Raw genomic sequence first — 26,938 nt, 5'->3', positions numbered from 1 at the left:
TGAGTAGCTGGGACTACACATGTGTGCCACCACACCTGGCTAGTTTTTGTATTTTTAGAAGAGACAGAGTTACACCATGTTGACCAGGCTGGTCTCGAACTCCTAACCTCAGGTGATCCGCCTGCCTCGGCCTCCCAAAGTCTGGGATTACAGATGTGAGCCACTGGCGCCTGGTCAGTACGTCCATTCTTGAACCAATCACTATGTCCAGGGAGACAGAACACCCAAAAAAAAAAAAGCTGGACTTGAATCCTGTGCCTGCCCCTGCAACTGGAGGGAGGAGTAGTCTGTCGTCAACTACTTGGTCTGGAAATGAGAAGTGGGAGATGTTTGAAAGGATTATTCTAGTGCTCCTAAGAGGGTCATGAAGGGGATGTGTGCTGGACAGGCAAGAGTTACAAGAAGAAAAGTTATCTATTATAAATTCTGGCCACCAAAGCTTCATTAAAGGCACCTCACGTGATACTGAGGGAATAGAATCAGACTTGAAAAGGCTTTTGGCTATTTGATTGCCCAAAAGGAAAGAAATGAAAGATGAAAGAAATCACTGAGGTTTCCAGCATTTTATCTAGAGGTGATTTCTTAGAATCGTGTTCAGCAAAGGCAGCATATCAAGGGCTTAAGACAAGTCAGGCTTAAGAACGTCAACTCTGGTCAGGGAATGGTGGTGAAGAAGACAGCCGAGGAGGTGGAATCTGTGTGCCTGGCCTGGAAAGGTTGTACTAACCACACTTTGCTCCCACCCTACCCACCAAATCCAGCTGAAACCTTCTCATCTTTCAAATCTCTTTTCTGAGGCTTGTCCGTAACACAGTGTATATCTGTTTTCTGATCATCACTCATTTTTGCATTCGTTTGTCTGACAAAGCTCTGAACTGCAGAGCAAAGACCATGTCTTGTATGCTTACCTGCTGGTGGGGAAAATGATTTTACGGAACCTGTAGGTTATTGTGAGAATTAAATGGCCTGACAAAGATGATGATAGCTAAGGTGAGCTAAGTGCTTACTTTGTGTTGGGCACTGCAACTATTGTTACCATCCCTCTTTCAGAGGTGATAAGACTGAAATGCTTTCTGAGGCTGTAGACCTGGCAAGTGGCAGAGTCAGGATTGAAATGCAGAGGGTCTGACTCCTGGCCTGGGTTCTTTCCCATCACATCAAAACACTTTGCACCGTGCCTGGCACTGAGCAAGCCCTCAGTAGATGCAAGCTGCTATTTATAGTCAGAGAAAGAGAAGCTTGACTCCTGTCTGGCATTGCTGGTATTTGTGTGCTAGCCCTGTGGTCCCAGATCTGGACAGTCAATGGCTAATGCAGAATCGTGTCCTCCCCAGTTCTGTTTTCCATACATGTTGGAATTGAGCTAGCTGCTGTAACGGATTGCACTGCCAGACTGTTTCTTGTTGATGTTATTGTTTAGATGCTTGTGGTTGATGAGGGGCTTGTGTGTAGATCCCAGATCTTTCCATACTGAGCCTTCACCATCCCCTGGGGCAAGAGTTAACAACCTTTTCTGCAGAAGGCCAGATAGTAAGCTAAGAAGCTGGCTTGGGACATGTCTCGACTGCAGCTGGAATGATTCCTTTTTTGGCCCTGATTTATTTTTTACTTTCCTTCTTATGAAAAAACTCCAGAACCTTTGTCTAGGGTATATAATGCTCTGATGTAGAACATTAAAATAACCCCTTTACTTTCCCTCCCTCCCCTTATCCATTTGGTTTGCATTGAACTCAAAGGCCCTGACAGGTGGCGCTTCTGTGCTCTGCTGTCTCCTTTCTCCAGTTCCCAGCATGGCACCAGGCACATGGTCAAGGCCAAGTCAAGGGCTTTCAATTGAGTGGAGCTTTTGCAAACCTCTCCTGTGTAAATGAAGGGGCAAATGGGACAGCAGAGTAGCTGGGCCTGGAAGCCATGTGAACCTGGGTTCAAATCCCAGCTCTGACGCTAGTTAACATGGCCAAGGGCAAGCTAATTCATCTCTGTGAGTTTCAGTGTTCTTAGCTGTAAACTGGAGGTACCGCTACCTTCTTGGGAAGAGTGTTTTTGAAGATACTGTAGCTGCCGTATTTTGAATGGCGCATGGTGGGCTGTGGTGGGTGGCTGTTCTGTTTGTAGAACGTATCCCCGGCCCTGCTCCGGAGGGCGAGCTGGGCCCCACCCTTCCCAGCGTGTCTGGATTGTTTCTGTGGATAGGTGCTTGGCCTTCAGAAGCATGGACCGGTGTCACCTCTCAGTAGCACAGCTCGATGAACTGTAGCAGCGGGGCGGCAACAAGCTTGCAGACTGTTTTTGATGGCCTATTGATTTCTTTTTTCTGTTGCTTCTGGATGGCCTGCAGATATATTTTGTTTGATCTGCACCGTGATATTCAGGCATTTGAATTAGCTGCCAGCTGATCTGAGAAGGGCGAGATCACGCCTAATGATCCAGATTTGCAGCTTCCCTTAAAAAGCAGACAGAGCTGGCCCTGTGAGCTCCTACTCTCAAAGGGCTGTGGTCCACCAGAGCGTCCCTCCCGCTTCACCAGCGTTCCTGGCACCCTCTGTTCCTGCAGTTTATACCTTCAGCCTGGCCATTGCAGTATGGGATTGTCTTTGGAGTGTCTGATTCACTCCTGGTTTCTTTTATCTCCATCAGCTCCAGGGAGGGATACAAATGCCACGCCACCTTCTCTCTCCTGGCTGGCTTTGAAGGGTACTTGTTCCTCCCTAGCCATGTCCTACCCCGAAGGAGCTTTCTTGGGGACACACAATGGCCAAGCGGAATGGAAAGAACATGGCCCTGGAGTCCCTTCACTGTGGGGTCCTGGCCATGATGCTTACCTCCTTTGAGCCTCATCTGTGAAATGTTGTTCGGGTTGGAGATAGTGTCCATAAGTCCCTCCACTCAGTTCCTGGCATCCAACACATGTTGGCTGGTGCTAACGTTTTGTCTCCATTATGGTCTCTCTGCCCACTAAGCCATTTCAGCCTGTGGCCTCTGCAGTGAAGAATTTATGCTGGTTGTAGAAGCTACAATTAAGGCAGTTAGAGATGGTCCCACCTAATGCCACCACCGCTGCCATTAAAGTCTGAGAATCTCTAACCCAGACCATGGGTGACCATCACACTTGGAATTGAGTGTGAAGGGATTCAGGGCATGGGGAGGGCATCACTCGGTGATTGCAAGGGAAGGGCACGAGGCATGCCATCTGTCAGCCCAGCCAGCCCCTCAGCTGGTCCAGGGCCCACACCACCCAGGCAATTGCTTAGAGGGCTGGGGAGGCACGGGGAGCGGATCACCAGGAAGACTGAGATATAGAGTATCTGAGAGCACTGGGAATTCCTGGGTGGAATTCCACAGCTCAGTCTTGGCTTCTGGAATGATTGGCCTTGGGAGCTCTTTCAGGGCAGAGCATGTCGGAACCCCATATCCTATCTTTGGGTCCCGTGGAGTGGGGGGTCCTGGCAGTAAACAGGTATGAACAAGAAAATATCTTTCCTTTTTGTTTTTTCTCTTTGGACCTCAGATACCAAATGTGAGTGAAACCAAGTGTAGTGGCTTACGCCTGTAATCCCAGCACTTTGGGAGGCCAAGGTGGGAGGACTGCTTGAGCCCAGGAGTTTGAGGCAATCTGAGCACCACAGTGAGAGCTTGCCTCTCAAAATCCATGAACGAATGAATAAATAGATCCACCCCTCCATTCTGCCACATGAGTGAATGCTGTTCCCAGCTCCTGGCATGCTGTCCTCACTGGTCTCTCTAGAGCCCTGTATTTATCCCCTCCTGTCCCTGTTCTCCCTGCCACAGGCAGCTACTCCAGTAGCCTCAGCATGTATCTGTAAATTTGTTTCCTTCCAGAATATGTTGAGTCATTGCATGTATTTTTCATTTCCTTCCATGGCATTGTGCTTCAGTCCTCATTCTTTGGCTTGGTTCACCCGGTGCCATATTGCAACTGCGGCCATGTGACTGTGCATACCTGCACTCTGCGGCTGGAACTGTTGATTCCATTTTTGGAGTGTGCATTGACAACATCTCCTTTGATGCAGCCCATACGGTCCAGGACGAGAATTCCTCTGGGAGAGATCCTCCAGGTGGAATTATAGGGTTATGTATTCTACTGTGTCTAATTTGACCAAATATTGATAGATTGCTCCAAAATATGGTAGTTTTACTGAGGGGTGTGTGCCTTGTGCTGAAGATGGATACAGGGATGAGGTGGACCCTGGAGAGCCTTGCAGCGGATGGGAGAGAGTCAGGGGTGTCTCAACAGATGAGGCCAAACTGCATAAGGAAGAGGCTGGGCATGGTGACTCAGGCCTATAAAGGGAGGCTGAAGTGGGTGGATCACTTGAGGTCAGGAGTTTGAGACCAGCCTGAACAACATGGTGAAACCCCGTCTCTACTAAAAAGACAAAAATTAGGCAGGCATTATGGCGCTGGCCTTTAGTCCCAGCTACTTGGGAGGCTTAAGGCAGGAGAATCACTGGAATCCGGGAGGCAGAGGTTGCAGTCAGCCGAGATGGCACCACCGTACTCCAGCCTGGGCGGCAGAGTGAGACTCTGTCAAAAAAAAAAAAAAGAAAAAAAAAAAAAAAAGCATGAACTAGCCTTTTTCCTCCTCTCCTCCCCCATCCTCCAGCTGTCCAGCCTGCAGTCTGCCTTGGCTGCAAAGTCAAAATCAAAGAAAAAATAGGTTTTAGCTGCAACAGAGCCCACAGCTTTCCTGCCATGGGAATCATTTGTTGTGTCCTGCTGAGGGCCCAGCCTGTGCCAAGCACCATGGAGGGTAGAAGAGTCATCGCAGGCGGGCTCCTGCCTGTGGGGAGACAGGCTGCCATATCCAGCCCTTCTTGAGCAAAAGCACTCCCTGACAGAGTCTCACTCTGTCACCCAGGATGGAATGCAGTGGTGCCATTTTGGCTCACTGCAACCTCTGCCTCCTGGGTTCCAGGCTGGGGTTCTGTTGGGACATAAAGATGAGTTTTCATCCAACCACAAATATTTCTCACTGGGCCAGGAGGTAAGTTTTTAGAACTCTGGTATTTTGGTTCACCCTATGTGAACTGCAGGACTAGGTCATTTTTTAATTTCTGTTTTTAGCAAAGCCACAGGTCTCCTGTGGTCATGAATGCATGGGTTTTAAGAGGCAGGACAGCCTCATACTCCTGAGCTCAGGTGCGGAACTCAGGCAGACGTGGCTCTGAACTCAGCTGGGTCACCTTGGAGAAGCCACTGGATCTCTTGGAGCCTCAGTTTATTCATTTGCCAAATGGGGGTATTACTATTTCCTAAAGCTGTTGCAGGGGTACGCTGAGACAATGGAAGCAAACACTTCACATCGCGCTTGGAATATAGGAAGCTGGTGATAATGGGCCTATTATTGTTAAGAGAAGCACGTGTGAAAAGAGTGTAACTGGGCCTTCAGCTCCGTGTGGAGCCCTTGTTCCTTTTCTGAAATAAAGACATGCTTTCCTTCCTGTGTTTGCAGTTAAGTTTTGATTTGGGCACATTCTCATTGTAGATGCAGGACCAAGTTTTATTTTCTGTTCTAACGTTTAGCACAGTTTAATGATACCGTGTGAATGCTGTGGCGCAGTCTCCGAGCTCTCTCATGGGTATTCCCCTCTTGAGCTGCCCCAGGATTGGGGCTATGATCTGTCATGCCCCCTCCCCCTCAACTTTAGAGTAAGATCTCAAACGCGATGGGGCTGAGCTCAAAGCTTCGGGCTCTCCCACAGCCTCCTATGGGAATTGAGAACTTGGGAGTTTGTTCTAGGTGGGCCAAGAAACCACTGGACGGCATTGGGAAGGGCAGAGAAAATGGTCGGGCCGCATAGAAGTGACTCGGTTCACAGTAGCTGTGACTGTTCACTGAAGGGTGTGCGCCTTGTGCTGGGCACTGAAGATGGATACAGTCATGAAGAGGACCCTGGAGGGCCTTGCAGCAGATGGGAAGAGTCAGGGATGTTTCAACAGATGAGGAGGCAGCAACCAGCTATCTCCCAGGGGATGTAGGGAGGCATTTACGTTGGACCCTAAGATTAAGTTTGGGGTGTGAGCATCTCCTTAGTGGTGTGAAAGTGCCCAGGGAGTGGAGCCGTGCCAGGTGAGAGGGTGCAGCTGGAGAGGCAGGTGGGAGCTGGATGGTGAGGGCCCTCATGTGCTGTGCAGGGAGCTTGAATCTCCCCATCACTGTTTACATCCATCATGGAAGGCCCAGGGAATAGATAGATAGATAGATAGATAGATAGATAGATAGATAGATAGATAGATAGATAGATAGACAGACAGACAGATGTTTTTTGTTTTTGAGACAGGGTCTCACTCTGTTGCCCAGGCTGGAGTACAGTGATGTGATCTCAGCTCACTGTAGCCTTGACCTCCCAGGCTCATGTGATCCTTCCACCTCCCATGGGGTCATTCCGGAGTTTGCCGTTGCTTCTTCCCTTAGCTGGCCCCTTCTCACCTGTGGGACTCACAAGCAGTGCTCGAGGGAGGTGGGCATCCCATGGACATGAAGGTGGTTGATGGATTCTCTACCACGGGTGCCTGACGGAGGCTGGAGTACGTGCATGAACCATAGACCGTTCACAACTTCCAGGACAACTAGGTGCTGTTCACCTCTGCTCACAGGGCCTGGCACAGAAGGGTAGTCAAAGAGATGTCTGCTTAGATGGAGAACCGAATCTGATCCCATGGACTCGGTCAATGTCCGGAGAGCGAAGGCGCGATGGCCTCTGCAGGGCAAGGCCTGTTTCCTCCCCTCCTCCCTCCTTCCCAGTCCGTCACAAAAGCACTTGCTTGGGACATGGTGGCAGCGCACAGTTGCTGGGGCAAAAGAGTCGATAGGGCCTCGCTTCCCTCATCCCCACAGAGGGGCAGTGTCCCTGGCCTCCAAGGCAGTGTGTCTGCAGAGGCTTATGGGAGGGGAGTCCCACCAAGGATGCCTTTGACATGCATCCCGCCCTGCACGCCCCTTCCTCAGTTCTCTCCTCTGCTCTCTGACCCTGCCCTCCCTCATTCTCCCTTTCTCTGACCTCCTCTCCCCTCCCTCCCATACCTTTCTTCCCTCTCCCTTGCCCTGCCCTATTGTGCCTGCCTTTCCCCTGCCCTGCTTTTTCTCCACTCCTCTTCCCTCCCCCTCCGCAGTGCTCCCTCCCCTTCCCAGTGCTCCCGCCCCAGCCCTCCTGCCCTGCCCTCGTCTCTCCTTCTCTCCCTTCCCCTGCCTGCCCTGTCCTGAGCTGCTCTGCTCTCTTCTCCTCAGCCTTCCTCTGCCCTGCCCTGCTCTCCCCTCCACTTCCCTCCCCCCTACTCACTTCTCTTCCCTCCTCCCCTCTCTTCTTCCCCGCCCTGCCTGCCTCTACTCTCTCCTTCCCTTCCCTGCCCTTGCAAAACGCCTTCAGATAAAGACCTCATCCCTCCCCCTCTTCCGTCCATGCCTGGTACATTCCAGGTGGTGATCACCTGGAAAAAGGCCTGGTGAACAAGCTGCAGGACCTGTTTCAGCCTCTCAGCCAGGCCCCTACCTCGCTGGTTGGCCCAGATGGGAGCCTCAGGACCTTCCTCATGAATATTTGGGGCCAAGTCCCATTGTAAAGATTAGAACAGTTTTCTTTTCGAAATTTGCAATTGTATTATTTTCCCCAAGTTAATCAGGGGAGGCCACTTCGTGGAGCTTTACTAAGGGCACCCAGTCAGCAGCTGATAAAAGGAGCTCCGTTTGGGAAGCCAGCACTATGCGGGTCACCAGGCCCGACTATTTGTTTCTCTCAGATGTCTCTGTCGAGAGTCTTTAAAGTGGCAATAACAGGAATTTCTCTCATCAGCTTCCCAATTAGCAACTGCGCAATGGACTCCCCAGAAACAACTGCTCGGGCCTGGGTGCTGGGACCCCAAGCGCCCCACATTATAAAGCAGAGTTCACAGATTGGCATGGATTTGCCGTGAATTGTGGCTCCCTCCCTGCATCCCAGGGTAGCAGAATTGTGTCTGTGATTTAGATGAGCTCCACGCCTCCCAGCTGGCTAATGCTTGAAAGAAGAAAGGCAGATTTTCAATGCTCCAGGGATAGAACAGAGTGGTTTATTTAAAATTGAAGCCTCACAGCTGTTTTCAGTCTCAGGAATAGGTGATTCTCACCCTGGCTTAAAATGCTTGTCACTCCTTGGGTAGAGTCCAGATTCTCTCATGTGGCTTCCCAGGGCTGCCTCAGCTCCCCCTACCCCAGGCCCCTCTGCTTCTGAATCTTGTGGTCCCCCTAAGCTACTGTCTTTGGCATCTTCAGGCTCCTCCCTGCCCTGGAGCCGCCTTTCTCTCCTACTGTCTTAGAGCAGAGTGGATATAAGGGTACTGGCTGAGGAATTAGGCCTCTTGGGGCCAATCCTTGTCTCCACCCACCCACTCAAGGAGTTGTGGACCTGGGCGCCTCTGAGCCTCAGCTTCCTTCTTCTGAAATGGGAACATGAAAAAGCCCCTCTCTTGGCCGGGCACGGTGGCTCACATCTGTCATTCCAGCACTTTGGGAGGCCAAGACGGGCGGATCACTTGAGGCCAGGAGTTCGAGACCAGCCTGGCCAACATGGTGAAACCGCATTTCTAGTAAAAATAGAAAGATTAGCTGGGGATGGTGGCATGCACCTGTAATCCCTCCTACTCAGGAGGCTAAGGCAGGAGAATCACTTGAACTGGGGAGGCGGAGGTTGCAGTGAGCTGAGATTGTGCCACTGCACTCCAGCCTGGACAACAGAGTAAAACTACAAAAAAAAAAAAGAAGAAGAAGAAGAAAAGAAAAGAAAGCCATCTCTCAATGGGTTGCTGAGGATAAATGAAATGATACGTAAGCGTAGATGTGCCTAGCCCAGTGCCTGGCAGAGAAAGCACTCCAAAAATGTTGCAAGTAACAGCTCCTCCTGCTGCTGCTACTAATAATGACGACAGTCATTATTATGTCCCACAGCCCTTTGGGAGGGCTCCCTGACCCCCATTCAGATCAGGCACCTCGCACCATTCTTCCCCACGGAAAACGTTGTGTAGCCAGCCCTTCATCAGGCATGTGTCGTGGCTTTGTCACACTGTTTTGTAATGATCGCTTTGGATGTCTTTTCCAACTGACTGTAAGTTCCACGAAGGCAGGATCCACAGGTCTCATTGGTCTTTTTATTGGAAGTGTCTGGCTCACAGTAGACCCCCAAAGAATGCATGCTGAATGAATCAACAAATGAATATATGTGACTGGATAGCTAACTGAGCAAATAAATTATTGCAACCCATCAGCAAGTCCCCCCTGAAATAGATGATTCAGCTCTGAAATAGAACTCAAACCCATTCGCTTCTCCTTGCCTCCCCGGCTGCCAGCGTGTCCTGCCTGGCTGACTGCATCCTTGCCGGCCTCTCTGCTTCCTGTATTGCTTCCTCTGAATCTTCAGGTCTCGCCTCAGAAGCCATCTCCTCCCAGGTGCCTTCCTGTCCTAGCCACCGAAGCCAAGTCCATCTCTGTCCCAGCTCTCTTTATGATGTATTCACGTATCTGCTTGTTGACTCTACTGGATCTAAGCTCTGGAGGGCAGGGGCCAGTACGTTCCTTCAAGGCACAGTACCTTGGACACACACAGGCATGTAGCAGATAGTCACTGAGTGAGCCATGCAAAAGCCAGCACAGTTAACGCGGGTGCCAGTAACCAGCATGGGCGTAAATCTGTAACTCGATGGCATACCACGAGTTAACTTCTCATTCATGTCACGGTCCACTGCAGATCAGGCGGCCCCTCCTTTCTCCACGTGTGGGCTACACGCTCCCAGAGGAAGGGGAAGGGGAAGCGGGGGAGGAGAGAATCACAGGGAATTTCCTTTTTTCGGCTAGGCCTGGACATGGCCTGCCCCAACTCCCATTACCTTACATTAACCAGAAGTCAGCCTATGGCTCTCGTCTAATTGCAAGGCATGCTGGGAAGCCCGATGTGTCTTTGTGCCCAGAAAGAAGAAATGTGGTTGGTGAGCCAGTCTCATCAGAATGGGTGCGAGACCAGGCGTGGTGGCTCACACCTGTGATCCCAGCATTCTAGGAGGCTGAGGAGGGAGGATCGCTTAAGCCCAGGAATTCAAGACCAGCCTAGGCAACATAGTGAGACCCCATCTCTACAAAAACTTTAAAAATGAGCCAGACATGGTGGTGTGCACCTGTAGCCCCAGCTACTCTGGAGGCTGAGGCAGGAGAATTGCTGGAGCCCTGGAGGTCAGGGCTGCAGTGAGCCATGATTGTACCACTGCACTTCAGTCTTGGCAACAGAGAGATACCCTGTCTCAGAGAAAAAAAAAAAAAAAAAGTGCAGGATGGAATCTCATAGCCAGGAGACCTTGTTGCTGGGGTCCTTGGTAGTCTCATCAATATTCTAGAATTCTCTAGCCAGTGACAAGTTACAAGATCAGCTGACTCCAAAGCAGTTGTCTCTTAAGGGAGCTGAGCTGCCTACTACTCCCGATAGACCAGACCTTTTTATTTTACAAAATACCTTGATGTTCCTTGATAAAACAAAAAAGAACTTTGGAAATGCAGAATCACCTCTGTCTGTCCCATAGCTCACACGAAGTGCGGCTCCTGAGGAACGGCCTGCTGGGGAGCGGGACACGCATTGCAAAGATGCACTTGTCAGAAATGAGCCAGGAAACAAAATTCGGGGAAACACAGGGGGCGGGGCCTGAGCATTGGTTCCAGGAGCCTCGTCGTCTTGTTCACAGCATTCCATCGTTTTAAAAATAGCTATTCTTCATTTTATGATATCTTTATCTTCTTGAAGCTCAAAATAAAATTAACCTTTTTTGGAGGGAAGAAAAATACTCCTATTAAAATCGTGTTGAGTGTTCTTTTTGAAAGCAAGGCCCAACTCCCAGTGCCGTGTATGAATAGCTCTGAGGCATCATTGATGATGGTGTTAGGATAGGAATGCCGCAGAGTGACAGCAGGGCCACGGGCGGCGAGGACTCATTAGGCAGCCCCCAGAGGAGTCTGGCAGGTTCCGTGTGCTGGGCTTGCCTCCAGTCCTGTGGCTTCTCATCGGAATTTTGGCTGTGGTCCCAGGAGCCCAACCAGAAACCTGACAGATCCCTCATGGCCCTTTAAGAGCTGGACACTCCTCAGGGGGTCAGGGCTCCTTCCTGGATGTCCCATCTCCTCCTGGGAGGTCCATGTGACAGATGGGGCCTCTGAAGGCCTAGCTCCCCGTCTGCACTCACTGCTCCCTGGTGTTCGGCTCCCTTTGGAACCAGGGAGCTGCCTTCCGGACAAGTCTGTCTACTCCACCACCAGGGGTCTTTGTTCTCTCTCTCTGGACTTTGGCAACACCCTCCAGGCCATTCTTCCTGTGGTCTGCCTGGCCTTCCCTGATTGTATCCCCAACAGGTATTTGTTCTTTCAACAAATGTGTATGGAGCCTCTTGGGATCTCCAGGAAGTGTGTTAGGCTCCAGAGATAAAGGGATGAACCAGGCAGATAAGGTCCCTGCCTTGGTGGAATTACCGTCTAGCAAGGGAGGTGGGGGAGCGAGCAAGAGGCCCACAGTGAAGGAACGAGACTCTCCCAGGAAGAAGGGAGAACGAGGAGTGGATCAGAGAGAGCCTGGGCCACCTCCACTGGCATTTCCCGAGAGGTCTCTCAAGAGGTGGTGGCACAGGAGCAAAGACCGAAATGGCAAGGCCTTCTGGGCCAGGGGGCATCCCAGAGATGGGAGACATCAGGAGATTGCGTGCTGGACGTGAGAAGAAACTCGGGGCTGCTAACATATTACGGTGTTGGTGAGGGTTGGGGTTGGGGAGAAGGTGACATGAAGAGAGGTTGGCAAGGCATGCTGGGGCCACATGGCAAGGTTCCCATGAGCCATGCTAGGAGTTTAGTCATGTGTCCTGGGAGGTGGACGGAGTGCATGGGAGCTATTGAAGAATTCCAATAGCAAAGGGTCGTGATGGAGTTTTGAGAGCTCTCTCTGCCTAAGCTGCCTACACCCTACTGTCCCCAGGCATTCCCTCTCAGTGTTTATCAGATCATCGACCTCCTGCTTCCCACCCCCCCCCCCCCCCCCCCGCTGGCTTTGTTCCCTGGTCTACGTGGCTCTGCACCATTTTACTGCTGCTGACACTGCAGTCTTACACCTCTGGAGCTGCTAAACCCAGCCACACAGGCTGCCTCCTGTTCCAGCAAGCCAAGCTCCTTCTGCCCGGGCGTTTCTTCTTTGCATTTGCTATTCTTTCCACTTGGCATGCCCTTCCCCCACCCCCAAGGCACTACCTTGACCACCTGATGGCCACATGTCTTTCCTCCAGGAGCCAGCTAAAGCACCGGCTTCCGAGGCTGCTTCCCTGGAGCGATACGCTCTCTCCAGCCCTCCTGCAAACATAGACACTCCTCCTCGAGAGCTTCCCTGAGCACCTGTGGCTTCCATCGCGGCACTTGCCCCAGCCTGTCCCCACCCCCTCCTGCACATTTAACTCCTGGAGGAAAAGGATCCCAGCTAAACATCCGTGGATCATCAGCACCTGTCACAGGCCTGGCAGGCCATGTCGGCGACCAGGTGCTGAGCCTGGGTTATTACCAGTGGGGTAGGCGTACCCCATCACTATCCTGCAGATGAGAAACTGAGATTCCAAGGGATTTCCATGCATTCCCACCGAGCCGGTAAATGGTACCGCAGGTCTCTGACAGTCCCAGGGAATGTCACTTACGATGTGAAGTAGATGCAGTGTAGCCTCTGGGATGCATTTCTGGGGCCTTGGCTGGTCATACTGCCTGTGCAAGGGGTATAAACCAGGGCTTGCAAATGCACTGGATCACAGAGGCCACCAGGCAGGGGACCAGGCTGGGCAGAGTGACAGTGCTATGTGGTCCGCTAATTAGGCACTCCTGGCTTAGCCCCTACCCACTGGCAGGGCTGCTCATTATTTAAAGGGAAGCCAGAAATCTGGGTTTTATGCAGAAATCTCCTGGTTTTAATATTTCAAGACATTGCTCAGGCCATACAAAACATACCTGTGGGTCACATGTAGTCTATGGACCTCTGTGAGCAGCTTGTGGTGAAAATGGGCCACATCACGTCCCCCAAAAGGTCAGAACCCAGGTGATCCCGGGGGAATCCAGCCTGAACAGTGCTGCATTCAACCTCTTAAAGAATGGGCGGATAAAAAGGTGCACTGTAACTCCTTTTAAAATTCCAGAAGCAGCAGGCACATTTGAAAACGCAAACATTTAAACACGGGCCAGGTCTTAGATAGCACCAACGAGTCATTAATTTTGTTAGAGGTGATTATGCCATTGTGTTTAAATGGCAAAATGTTGTTAATTTTTTCAGAAATACACACCGAAGTATTTAGGAGTAAAATGTCATGACTATCGTTTACCTTAAAACACCTTAGCGAGCAGATAAAAATGATGACATAAATACGGAAAGAGTTAAGACTTTTCAGACACAGTATTATGTGGATTCATTAAAATTTGCACTGCTTTTTGCCTTATTTAAATTTTTTCAGCGAGGCGTGATGGCTCACACCTGTAATCCCGGCACTTTGGGAAGCCGAGGCAGGTGGATCACCTGAAGTCAGGAGTTCGAGACCAGCCAGGCTGACATGGCGAAACCTGTCTCTATTAAAAATACAAAAATTAGCCAGGTATGGTGGAGCGTACCTGTAGTCCCAGCTACTTGGGAGGCTGAGGCAGGAGAATCTCTTGAACCAGGGATTGCACCACTGCACTCCAGCCTGGGTAACAGAGCGAGACCCTGTCCCCCCCCCCCACAAAAAAAAAAAATTCACAATAAAAATGTAAGAAAACAAAATACAGTCACAGGCAAGAATATAGCCTTCCATGAATTATTCTGGGATCTTCCATACCTCTCAGGTCACATTCTACTGAGTCCTGTGCTGCAATTCAGGCAAGGTGTCTGCACCTCTAGGGTCAGAGTGAGACCTGAGGGAACAGTGCCCAGGGTGGAGGATGAGTCAGGCAGCCCTGCCTGCCCTTGCACCCAGGTGTCAGGCTTCCTCCTTTTCACAGGGCAAATGGCTTCTGCTAAAGCCAACCTGGAAGTAGAATTTCAAAGAAGTGAGCCTCGCATTGGGGAAGCCTGGTGTAAAGGAACCCATGGGTTTTTCTTTGGAAGGTTGAAAGTTGTCTTCTGTACTGGGGGAGTCTGTCCCTCCTGCCTGATGGAAGGCCCTGCTCAGCCACCTGCTGGTCTTGACCTTTTGTACAAGTGCCTCACCTTTCTGAAATTCAGTGACCAGCCTTGGATGTGCTGTAGTGACACAGGGCAGGGAAAGCACTGGGAACGAAGTGTGAGTGAAGATGTCACAGACGTCGATGGATAAAGAAAATGTGGTTTAAGTATACCGTGGAATACTATCAGCCATAAAAAGGAACGAAATCATGTCTTTTGCAGCAACTTGGATGGGGCCAAAGGCCATGATTCTAAGTGAAGTAACTCAGGAATGGAAAACCGAATCCTGTGTATTCTCACTTATAAGTGGAGCTAAGCTATGGGCATGCAAATACATACAGAGTGATATAATGGACTTTGGGGACTCAGGCGTGGGGGAGGTTGGGAGGGGGGTGAGGGGTAAATGACTGCATGCTTGAGTACAGTGCACACTGCTCAGGTGAAGGGGGCACTAGAGTTTCAGAATTCACCACTAAAGAACTCGTTCAAAGCCGGGTGCAGTAGTTCATGCCTGTAATCCCAGTACTTTGGGAGGCTGAGGTGGGCGGATCGCTTGAAGTCAGGAGTTCGAGACCAGTCGTCACTACTAAAAATGCAAAAATTAGCCAGGCATGGCTATGCGTGTGCCTGTAATCCCAGCTACTTGGGAGGCTGAGGTAGGAGGGTTGCTTGAACCTGGGAGGCGGAGGATTCAGTGAGCCGAGACTATGCCACTGCCCGCCACTTCGGGCGACAGAGTGAGATACAGTCTCAAACAAAAACAAAACAAAAAAATTCATTCGTGTAACCAGAAATCACCTCTACCCCAAAAAATTATTGAAATAAATCAGATTTTTTAAAAATTCTAGTTGCTGCCATATTGGATGTTCTTAGCGTAGAACCTGGCTTAGGTTTCCAGGGAGCAGCTATTGTGAGGAGTGAGCACTTGAAAGAGACTTGGGATTCCTCCAGGGGCCTCTGAGACCCAGGTGAGAGAGGCAGATTAGACTCATGGATGGAATTCTCTAACCTTTATTTTGGGGGTGGGAGGGTCACTTTCCTTGGGCTCTGTAGCACCACCCCACATACAACAGGAAGGACCGTCTCTGATCGCTCCTCATTGCTTTAGTGTTTTGAGCATTTCCCTTCCAAAAAAAAGAAAAACCTTCACAAGTTCTTGCAGGGCTGATGAGCTCGCTTCTTGTCTTTCTGCGGTAGAGTCTCTCAAGCTGCCTTGAGGGTTTCTTGTGCAGATGGAAAACTAGGCTTCGTGAGCTCCATTGGGCACTAACCTGGCATCTTAACCACCTTCCAAGGAAAAGCATCTCATTGTTTAATGGTAGGTGGAATCTTGCCTTCCGAGGAGCAGAACCAGCGTTCAGACTGGGTGAGCAGAGGCTCCAGGTTGGGTTGTAGGACCCTAGGACAACCTCGTCTAAATGTCTTCTCTCATTTGTACATAAGCCCACCTCCTGCCAGGCTGTGAGATTTTAGCCACCAGCTGGACTGATGGTGACACTGGAGTGGCTCTCAGCAGTGTTTGAGAGCTGCCACCCCTCTGGAGAAAGGTCCCCCACTGAGGCCGCTCATCAGAGGTGGCTTTGGACAAGAAGACTTTGTTGTGACTTTGGAGTGGCCCCGAGGGACCCCTGCTGGCATAGATGCTCCACGGTTCCATCTGCCACCTGGTGCTCGCAAGAGGCTTGCCAGAGAAAATATAAGGATGCCCAGTGAAATTGGAAGTTCAGATAAACCAATAATTTTGTGGTATAAGTGTATCGCAAATACTGCATGGAAAGGTTTCCTTGCATAGAACATACTTTTTGCTGAAAAATTATTCATTGTTTATTTGAAGTTCAGATTTCACTGGGTGCCCTGTATTCTCATTTGCTAAATCTGCCAACCCTGGCTCAGAGGCGCCGCTTAAGAAAGACTCTTCTTGTCATGCTCGGGGCCTTGGCAGGGCTTTGTAGGAACTCTTCTCTTCTTTTTATTCTGATATTGATTTTTAGAGTCAGTGACAAGGTTTGGATTTGTGTTCCTGCCCAAATCTCCTGTCAAATTGTAATCCGCAGTATTGGAGGTGGGGCCGGGTGGGAGGTGATTGGATCATGGGGGTGGATTTCCTCCTTGCTGTTCTCATGGCAGTGAGTTCTCATGATATCTGGTTGTGTAAAAGTATGTGGCACCTCCCCCTTCCCTCTCTTCCTCCTGCTCCAGCCACGTAAGACGTGCCTGCGTTCCCTTTGCCTTCCACCATGATTATAAGTTTCTGAGGCCTCCCCCACCATGTTTCCTGTACAGCCTGCGAAACCATGAGCCAGTTAAACCTCTTTTCTTTATAAATTACCCAGTCTCACGTAGTTCTTTATAGCAGTGTAAGAATGGACTAATACAGTCAGGGTCTAACTGTCTCCCAGGTTGGAGTGCAGTAGTGTGATCATAGCTCACTGTGCACCCTACCTCTAGGACTTAAGCAATCCTCCTGCTGCAGCCACCCACGTAGCTGGGACTACAGGTGCACACCACCACGCCTGGCTACTTTTTTCATTTTTTTGTAGAGATTGGTCCTTGTTATGTTACCCAGGCTGGTCTTAAACTCCTGGGCTCAAGCGATCCTCTTGCCTCAGCCTCCTAAGGTGCTGGGATTACAGGCATGAGCCACCATACCTGGCCTGTGGGAGCTCTTCACCGGGGACCAGGGCACGTGATGCTAGGCAGTTTTTCGAGGTGCTGACAGATTGTGACCGAGCCCCTGCCTTGGGCCAGCTCTGTGCCTGCACAGGGAGAGCAGAGACGAGTACCACACCCGATCTATGGGGCCTCCCGGGTGAGGTACCAAGGTCCGCTGCAGACTGCAGTTTCCTCATCTGTTTCTCGCAGTCATCATAGAACATTCCTCCTTGTGTTCTGTGAGGTTGGAAAGACCCCATTCCTCCACAGCCTTCTCTCAGCTCTTTGTTTCTTCACCTTGCTTGGTCTTCAGTCCAGAAGGAGCATGATTGTCTCAGAGAAAGCCTTTCCCGGCCCCGACGCTCGCTGCCCAGGGTGTAACACTGCCTTGTTACAATCCAGGGGCTATTAGCACAGATGCACAAAGCAGGACTGGCTTTGGAATGTGTGGGTCCCAGGCCAACGTGACAGTGTGGAGCCCCTGGTTCCAAATTAATGAGAATGTCAAGGTGGGCAGCAGCTCACCAGCGTGGACCCTCTGCAACCGCGTGGGTTGCACACCAAGCAAGCTGGCCCTGCCCACAAACAGCAAGCAGACACGGGTGTGGTGGGGGCTGCAGGAGGAGTGAGGGGGTTCTGGAGCACAGAGCCCCTGATCACTGAGTGATGGAAACTGCTCAGACCTGGGAACCTGTGCCTGCCTTCTGGGGCCACGCTGCACAGCCCAGCCTGGTATGGACCTATGGGTGGGGCCATGCTACCATGCATCCTAGGTTTTGTGTGTGTGTGTGTGTGTGTGAGATGGAGTTTCACTCTTGTTGCCCAGGCTGGAGTGCAATGGCGCCATCTTGGCTCACCGCAACCTCTGCCTCCCGGGTTCAAGTGATTCTCCTACCTCAGCCTCCCAGGTAGCTGCGATTGCAGGCATGTGCCACTATACCCGGCTAATTTTGTATTTTTAGTAGAGACGGGGTTTCTCTTTGTTGGTAAGGCTGGTCTCGAACTCCCAACCTCAGGTGATCCGCCCGCCTCGGCGTCGTGGCCCACGCATCCTAGTTTTTCAAGAGAACACAGAAATTGATTATTAATAAAATCTCTTTCTTAATCAGTGGCAGTTGATTTGTATTTCGAGAAACTCCTCTGAAGGCAAAATTAAGCCCGTGCTCTGGAGTGGCATTTGGTGTGATTGATAATCACACTGACCTGTGTGGTCGTTGGATTGATTTGTGTCTCCCTCGTGGGCCCGTGAACTCCACGAAGGCCACAGCAGTGCGTTCATTGTTCTACCCCTGACCCCAGCACCACATTCGGCACCTTTTGGTGCCCCATAAATAACCGTCCCATTTGAATAGGAACACACCAGATATAGGTCTTGGATCTGCTTTTCCTGCACTTAATAGTAATATCGTGGGCATCTTTCTTGTTATTCCATGTGATGATACATGTAAGGGCTTACAGACCAGTCACACGAGGCAGTTGCTTAATCAGTGTTGGCTGCCGGGAGGGCGCTGATGGGTGATCGCCTGTTCTATGGGGTTGTTTCTGACCAGGTGAGGAACACATACCTGAGCGAAGATGTTTTGCGTTTCCTCAGGATGCCAAGTTTGTGGAGGAACGAAGAAAGCAGCTCCAGAATTACCTGCGCAGCGTCATGAACAAAGTCATCCAGATGGTCCCCGAGTTCGCCGCCAGCCCCAAGAAGGAGACCCTCATCCAGCTGATGCCCTTCTTCGTGTAAGTACTGCTCCCATGGGATGCGCCGCCAGCCCTGCCAGCACTTCGTTCTTGGTCGTTTTATAAAGGTTGGGGAGCACAGCGGCTCTCCGTGATGCCCTGATCGCCACGGGACCCAGGCAAACTCCAGGGCCTGTTCCAGGTGCCGCGATGGAGGCTGGGCCTCAGCGCTTTGGAGCTTCTAAAGGGATGGGAAGAGAGCAGGCCTGCAAATGAGCTTTGTTGACTTGAGGCTCACAAATAAACTTGGGGCTCTGTGATTTTATACTTTGACACATTTCAATCCAGGAAAGATTCCTTTTCTACACAGCCCACTGGGTGCTCCAAAACTGAAACAAACTGTGTCAGTGTTTCTCAAGCTTGGGTGATGAACCCAAGGAAAAGTTCTGCCAGACTGGTAACATATTAACTTAAATTATTTTTATATGAGTATTACATAAAAATGAACGTTAATATTATTTAAATACCTTATCTTGAAAAAGTGAAAAAAAAATTTAAAAAGTTTACATATTATGCACTTAGAAAATCATTATGCTTCAGGCTGGGCACGGTGGGCCACACCTGTAATCCCAGCACTTTGGGAGGCCAAAGTGGGCAGATCAGTGAGGTCGGGAGTTCGAGACCAGCCTGGCCAACATGGTGAAATCCCATCTCTACTAAAAATACAAAAATTAGCCGGGCATGCAAAAATTAGCTGGGCATGGCGGCGGGCACCTGTAGTCGCTTGAACCCAGGAGGCAGAGGTTGCAGTGAGCTGAGATCGCACCGCTGCACTGCAGCCTGGGTGACAGAGCAAGACTCCATCTCAAAAAAAAAGAAAGAAAAGAAAATCATTACAGTTCAAAATTGTCAATTAACTCAATGGATACTACTGTTTTCAAGAAAGCTAATGTTGGCTGGAAATGTCATGCAGTGACTTCTTTTCACCTGCCACATGCCAGGCATGCTGACCTCATCCACCCCTTTGCTCTGGTCCCATTGCCAGGAAACATCAGGCTGTCCTTTTGATGTCATTGCCTTACCACCGATTAGTCCACTCTGTTGTCATAACCTGGGACCTCTGACGTTTACATCCTTGGAATTAGGGGAACCAAGATCATCAAGCCCGACTTGGTTTTTATAGTCTTCAGATGCTACAGAATGTAATTCTATTATTTCTAAAATCTTACCGTAATAGAAACATGAAACGTAAAGGTCCGTAGAGAAGACCTGTGGGATTGGGACTCATTCGAGAAGCACTGTTCTGGGTCGGTGTGATTTGTATGATTTGCTGGGGTAAAATAAGAGTTTCCTGTCACTGTAGCTCTTTAACAGTTGTTCTGATGGTGATGCTGGGTTCAAAACAGAGGGTGGATTTCTGCTTCTCTCTGTGGGGTGCACCTTTGGGAGCCGGCTTCTGTGGGGTGTGCTCCTGTCTGTGGGGTGTGCCCAGCAGTACCATCCAGTTAGACACGAGCAGCTGCCCGCATCTTCCCTGCCTAGGCCCTTTGAAATTGTCTCCAAGATGGTTACTTAGATTTTCTGATTGTTCCAGGGTTTTTGTGAGAAGACATCATAGTATCGTGCTGCCTTTGATAAGCGGTGCCTTTTTATCCTGAATAGAAGACAGTATCTAGAACGCTTTATTTTCCTTTTCTCCTTTTGTTTGTGATGCCAGGGCCTTGATCTCAGTATTTGGAAATGGCCGCGATAGTTCACATGAGGAGGTCTCATTCTCTTAGAGGCATCCCCTTACAGGCAGCCTGGGGTGTGTGGAGGAATTAGCCTCTCGCGGAGTCATCGCACATAGGCCGAATTCCCCGGTGAAAACTGAGTTAGCAAGTTGCTCCTAAGATGCTCCTGATGTTGACAGTGTGAGCAGGAGACACTGCCCCATCCGCAAGTCAGTGTCCCCCACCCCCCACAGGGCTCCACAGCCCAGACATCTCCAGTCCAGTGTTTCCCAAACATTCGTGTGCCGAATTGTAAAAACTGCACATTAATGCGAGCCTCTCGGCATGATGTGAATCTCAGCCATGCTGGTTGCCGTCAGTCAGCGCTGAGAGAGAAACCTCACAGAACACAAGGTTCAATGTATGGACTTTACAGAACAAGAATTTCAGTGGGAGACTGTGGCAAAAGACACAGTGTCGATGCTGGAATTTTCAGTACATGTTGGTCTAGACCCCAGTTGAAATTAAACAGCTCTTTTAATAAAAGCTCTCCGGCTTTCCTCGCTGTTCCAAATCACACTGCTCCCTTCTTCTTCTTCCTTTTTGAGCAGGATGGGATTACAGGTCGGAATGTACGGATTGTTTCATTTTGGGGTAATGATGGATGAGGCACAGCCAAGCCTTGCCCGTGCTGACGAATCTCCACCTGATCATGTCCTTTCTCCATGTGCTGCCCACAGAAAGCAGCTAGACTGCCGTCTCAGCTGGAAAGCCCAGCCTGAGAGATTTCTGGTTAAAAAAAAAAACAAAACAAAAATCTCCTGGCTAAGGAAATAAACCCCAAAGCATTATTATTCTTATACATCTTGACAGATTTTCTCCTTGGTTCTTTCAAATGTTGATTCAGGATCCGGAAAGTCCATTTGAGTTACTGAACGTAACTGGATTGTTCACTAAAGAGAGGGCCTCCCATTTTCCTGTGGCTGCCAGCCTCGCGTTTCACAGCACCCATCTCATCTCGTCTTCTGGAGAGCCAGTGAAATCTATTTCACAGTGATGAGGAAATTGAGGCTCAAAGGGGTGATCTGGCTGGTCCCAGGGTCCCCACTCAGCACAATGGGATCCTAGGGTGTTCGGCACCGTAGCCCATGTTTATGGGATGTAGGTGGGAAGCCTGCAGCCTGCGGACTGAGCCTGATTCTCCAACTTATTTTATTTAGCCAGTATAGTGGGGTTTTGTTTTGTTATTTATTTTTCTTAATTCAAGTACTTGGCAACATCAAAAAATTAGGTGTCAGATAAAAACATCCAGATGTCAAGCGTCTTTTTTTTGAGACAAGTTCTCGTTGTGTTGCCCAGGCTGGAGTGCGGTGGCATAATCTTGGCTCACTGCAACCTCTGCCTCCTGGGTTCAGACGATTCTCCTGCCTCAGCCTCTAAGTAACTGGGATTACAGGCACATGCCACCATGCTCAGCTAATTTTTGTATTTTTTTTAAGTAGAGATGGGGTTTCGCCATGTTGGCTAGGCTGGTCTCGAACTGCTGACCTCAGGTGATCCACCCACCTCGGCCTCCCAAAGTGCTGCAATTACAGGTGTGAGCCTCCACGCCCAACCTAGCTGCTGTTGAAAAATCAGAAGAATTGGTCAAAGCCCCGTTCCCCCACTCTCCCGCACTTAGGTGCCCCATGTCCACTGAGCCCCCAACTCCTATTGTCTCCCGGGCACTGAGCCAGCCTCCCCTGCCATGCTGTTTGCCTGGTTATGTCATATATTTGGGTGGACCACTTACCAGCATGGTGGCTCTGGAGTTTGCAGTCCTGGCTCTTCCCCACTGCTCCCACCGCCCCTCCATTTGAATCTGTGGACACTCCACATTACTCATGATGCTTTTGGTTTACACACTGTGCCCCTGTGTGTTCTATGAACAGGGCCACTGGTCAGCTTCAGGAATGGTGGTCCCATTCCAGTTTGGGAGCTGAGAAAGTGGGCAGGAAAGATAAAAGCCAGGGGGTAGAAATTGCTTGTGTTTTTCCTCACAAATATTACTTAAAACTTTCAGTCCAGTATTAGATGGGACCTGCTTTCACACACACTCTTTCATTTTTTAATTCCATTTTACGTGGCCATATTTCGCTGTGTTCCGTAAGAGGCATCATGACTTCTAAGTAATCTGCCATCTGCACAAATCTGAGTTGAAGAATCGGGAGGTTGCGTTTTTCCTCCCAGTCCCTCTGCCTCCCGTTGCCTCCCTTGTTAATGCCAGCTCTGAATTGGAAAGTAGGCCGGTGGGAAGTGGGGCATTTCTTTTCTATTTTGAACTCTATATCAGTGTGACCCAGAGGGGGACCAGAGTCTACTCCCCAACACAAGGAACAGATGAGTGAGTGCCAGCCTCCCAACGCCCACATCTTTTGGAAACCCCGTGCTGTGTTCGTCGTCTGATGTTTGGGGAAAGGGTGCTTACTGAGAGACGTGACACTTTGCAGATGGCGGAGATACCCAGGGAGATGTGAGGTGCCGTTCATTCGTGGAGGGAGGGTCAGACTCCGAGAATTCGCTCAGTGAAACTGGACCGCACATCGGTGACAGCTTCAGTGATTTGCTGTGCTGTCATTTAGCACATTATTAAAATGGTTCTCTGCAGAGTAATTTAACTTTGGGAAATACATTATGTTCTGCTGCTCCTCCTTGAGGAGAGAGAAAGTTAGGGGGCTGGAAAGCGACAGAGTAATGTAGGTCACAGCAGAAATTCCCAACTGGATTTTCAGCAGAAAGCCCAGTCTGGGTTTCCCCTGCCCCCGCCCCCATTTGCCGCTGCATTCTCTCTTAGGATTGTGAAATATATCCATGTTTTGCTGAAATGTGAGCTGCCTTGTTCTCCCAGTGAGCAGATTACATTTAGCTCAGCGATGCCACGCCCTGACCTGTGCACTGCGGGGGTCACTTGAACCTAAGCTTCTTTGTAAGTTACTGCTAACAGGAAGTAGCAACTTTTGACTTCTCTTGCTTTGTGGACTGACCAGAACCTTCCAGACTCCAAAGTCCTCAGCATTGCCCAGTTGCCAGGAAGGAGTGGCGATGCCATGCAAGAGATCTCAAACCCGCGGGCCTGCTGGTTAGGTGTGTGTTCAGTAAAATGTCCACACACGTCACTTTCCTTGGGTGAGCGTGTCCCAGTTCGGCATCGTTCCAACTACTCCCTCTTGCTTTTCCCCTTGACCTGCTCTGCTGACTTACATCAGCCACCTGGCCCTCTAAGGCAGGTGAGTTGAGACTCCTGATAGCCACATGGAAAGCGTGGTGTCGATTTTGGAGTCGCTGGTAGTCTTTGGCTCTTCCACTAAGGAGGAAAGTGGTCTTTTAGAAGCTTTTAGAACAGCGTGTCACACATAGTAAGCACTGTATGTGTGTAACTGTTTCTACCAACAGAAAGGGAGTCTCGGGGAAAGAGATTGTGGGGGGCAGATATTTTAGGGAAAGTGATGAACTTCTAGTGTGGCAAAACCCTAAAACACCACAGAAAGAAGATGAGGAAGTAAACAGCACCCACCCCATGTGCACACCTACCCTCGCACTCACTGTCAAGTCTCTTGTGTAATTTTGCGGAAATCATCAATACTCAGGTAAGTCAAATAGAAACTCCACTGTTCTGAAATTTGCCTTTCTATTTTTTTTTTTTTCTTTTTTCTTTCTTTTTGAAACAGTTTCACTCTTGTCACCCAGGCTAGAGCGCAATGGCACAATCTCGGCTCACTGCAATTTCCGCCTTCCGGGTTCAAGCGATTCCCCTGCCTCAGCCTCCCGAGTAGCTAGAATTACAAGCACCCACTACCACGCCCAGCTAATTTTTGTATTTTTAGTAGAGATAGGGTTTCCCATGTTGGCCAGGCTGGTCTCAAACTTCTGACCTCAGGTGATTCACCCATCTTGGCCTCCCAAAGTGCTGGGATTACAGGCGTGAACCACCGTGCCTGGCTGCCTTTCTTAATTTAATAAAACTGGCTCAGTCCTTCTGAAAGCTAGTAGTATCCACTGTAATGGCTGTTTCCTAATTTATTTGACCATTGCTCTACTTGAACAGTTAAGAGGTTTCCAGATTTTTCTCCCTCAGACTATAGTCTGGAACATCTCGATGCATACACATTTTGGCAGGTAGAGCTACAGGCTTGATGTCTAGAAGCCATTCTGGTTCAGAGGGTATGTACATTTTAAATTTTTCCTGACATCACTAAAGCCCACCCTCTAATACCAATTTGATGTGCAGGGTTTGATGTGGATCGAAGGGGAGGCCACTCTCCAGGTGTGCAGAACAGCTGCAAGGGGCAGAGAACCCCAAGTCATCCCCTATGGCTGGAGAACAGGGCACTTGGCCCTGTGGTCAGGGCACAGTGGGACCTCGGGTGGAGGTCTTGGTCTCTGGGGGCTGGAGCCCTTGCAGGTGTGTGAGCTCAGGGCTGTGCTTTCCGAAGAGCAAGTCAGGACTGGGTATAGTGGATGGATTGGGAGATGGGCTAGGGTGCCCTCATCATGTTGCAGACAGAAGGCGGGGAGGGCCTGACCCAGATGGCCAAGAGGAAAGGGGGACGTGGGTTTGGAAGGCCCTACCAAGAGGGGACATGGGGCCCCACTGTCTCAGGTGTGCAGCAGCATCTGCCCCATGGTCCTCATGGCAAGGGGGCAGCAGTGGCATTGCCACCCTCTGGGATGAGGACGGTGAGACTTGAGTAGGTGACTAGGCCTCCCGCTGGAGCAATGGAAGGGGAGCAGCAGAAGATGCCAAATTTTTGAGGCTGAACATCTGGGTGCAGAGAGGTCAAGGGTACAAGGAGAGGAAGCCCACTCAGGAGCAGATGAGACGTAAAGGAAGCATTGGGGTCAGAAACTGGTCTACGTGCATCCCAAAGGCAAGCCCGGAGCCAGGCGAGAGCAGAGTAAACGTCTCCTAGGATGGCCGCCTGTGAGCTGGCTTCAGGTGGCAGTTCCTCCCAGGCACGCCTCAGGAAATGTAAGTCTTCTCCCATCTCACGTCACAAGAAAAACCAGTCAAGAGGTCGGAGAAGGGTGTTATAATTGTCCTGCTGAAAATTAAGGTGCAGCAATCACATTTTGGAGGAATCCACAGCTACAGAGCAGAGGCAGGAGCAGGAGGTGTCAACACGCGGAGCTGCAGGTCTGGGTCGCCGTTTGCAGGTACCAGGACAGGAACACATGGGGGAGACATGGTCACAATCTCATTAGTCAGGATTGCCTTGCACTGACGCCATGTTCCAACTGTGTGTTCCTGGCTCTGTCTACTGCAAACAATGAATCATTCTTGCAAATAAATACTAATATGTTTATGTGAATTTTATACTTTCTGTGAGTGGCATTCCAAGAAGTTACAAGTTTTGGAAGCACAATAAGTCCTTAAATTGGCATTCTGGACACCAGACTCTGTAGCGCCATGAGCCTTGCTAGGAGGTGCCCATGTTGCGTGATTCTCCCAGCAGCACCCAACAGCGTTCACTTGTGTTTCCCAGCGTTTGGATATTCATTCTAGGCTATCGTGTTTTACAAATCCTACTGAACTCAATATTATTAAGCGGACAGTTTTAGATTTCTAGGATAATGAGTAAGTAGTGGGAAGGATGTTAGTAATAGTTTAAGAATAACTTATAATTTGGAGAATTCCTAAGAAGTTGCAGGAATTCTGACTTCACCATCTCAAATCCCAGTCTCAAGAATTTGGAAACACTCTTTGGCATGCGATTTCCCAATATAAAACATAGAATTGGCTGACATATGGGGAATTGCAGAGGTTACAAGGTTGGGGTCAGGTGCCCAGGGAAAGAGAGGGCAGGAAGGAGGTGTTGGCCTCGGATGGAAGCTAGGGACAGGGCATGAGACTGGAGCCCACGGGGCAGAGGTGGGAGGAGGTGCGAAAGCCGAAGAGAGCCTGGTCAGCATAGCGAGGGGAACCAGTGTCTCCCAGAGAAACCTGCATGAGAGAGCTGCAGAATCAACATCTAGCCCCAAAGCGTTAAGAATAGCAGGCTGTCCTCCTCTGCTGCCAAGTTGGCTGCGGACCCAGGGAGCAGGTGGTGCAGCGCGGCTGTGGTGGCATCCCTGTGCCCGTCGTCTATGGGGAGAGTGCCACCAACAAGCCATCAAGGGCAGCAAGGGGAAACGGTGGTGCCTTTGCAAGCCACAGCCCACATCACACCTCTGGGAGGGGTACGTTCAACTCAACAGCTCTGCTTAGAAACGTGGCCGCCTTGGCCAGGCAGGGCCTCTCTCTGAACAAACTGGATTCTGGAACCGGCAGCCATCTGAGGCCACAGAGGACACTTTGCTGCTGTTTTGCCCAAAGGGCAGCTTTTTCTCATGTGGAGCAGTTTGCAGAATCCGCAGCAGCTGCCTGGAAAGTCAGCCCCAGTCACCGTTTGTGGGCTGGTACCTGTGGCCCTGTGGGTCCTGGGATAGCTTAGATGCTAAGAGGCTGTTTGGGCTCATGGAATCCTTGGCCCTTTTTCTGATGTGTTGATGCGTATTTGCACACCACAGGAGGTGACACACTAACGTTGCACCCCCCTCCCCATCCCCAGCAACGGGGGGCTCCTGGACAGACCTGTCTCATCAGAGAGCAGCCCGTCAGCCATTGCAGCCTTGTGTCCTCATTTCTTACTTTCTTAGCCTCATTATTATCAACTAGATGTATTATTTGGAGGGAGAAGA

General features: G+C 50.2%; 1 protein-coding gene across 1 annotated transcript in view; it reads left to right on the top strand.

Moving 5' to 3' along the window:
- SNX29 (sorting nexin 29) overlaps window positions 1-26,938 on the top strand; it is a 577,448-nt gene that overhangs the window by 513,029 nt on the left and 37,481 nt on the right. The window contains exon 19 of the mRNA XM_011962337.1: window positions 18,430-18,569. Within this exon, the coding sequence (XP_011817727.1) occupies window positions 18,430-18,569 (140 nt within the window). The remainder of the gene's footprint in view (window positions 1-18,429; window positions 18,570-26,938) is intronic.

This window comes from Colobus angolensis, unplaced genomic scaffold (genome assembly GCF_000951035.1).
Source record: "Colobus angolensis palliatus isolate OR3802 unplaced genomic scaffold, Cang.pa_1.0 Scaffold116, whole genome shotgun sequence".
NCBI lineage: Eukaryota > Metazoa > Chordata > Mammalia > Primates > Cercopithecidae > Colobus > Colobus angolensis.
This window is presented reverse-complemented; position numbering and strand designations above follow the sequence as displayed.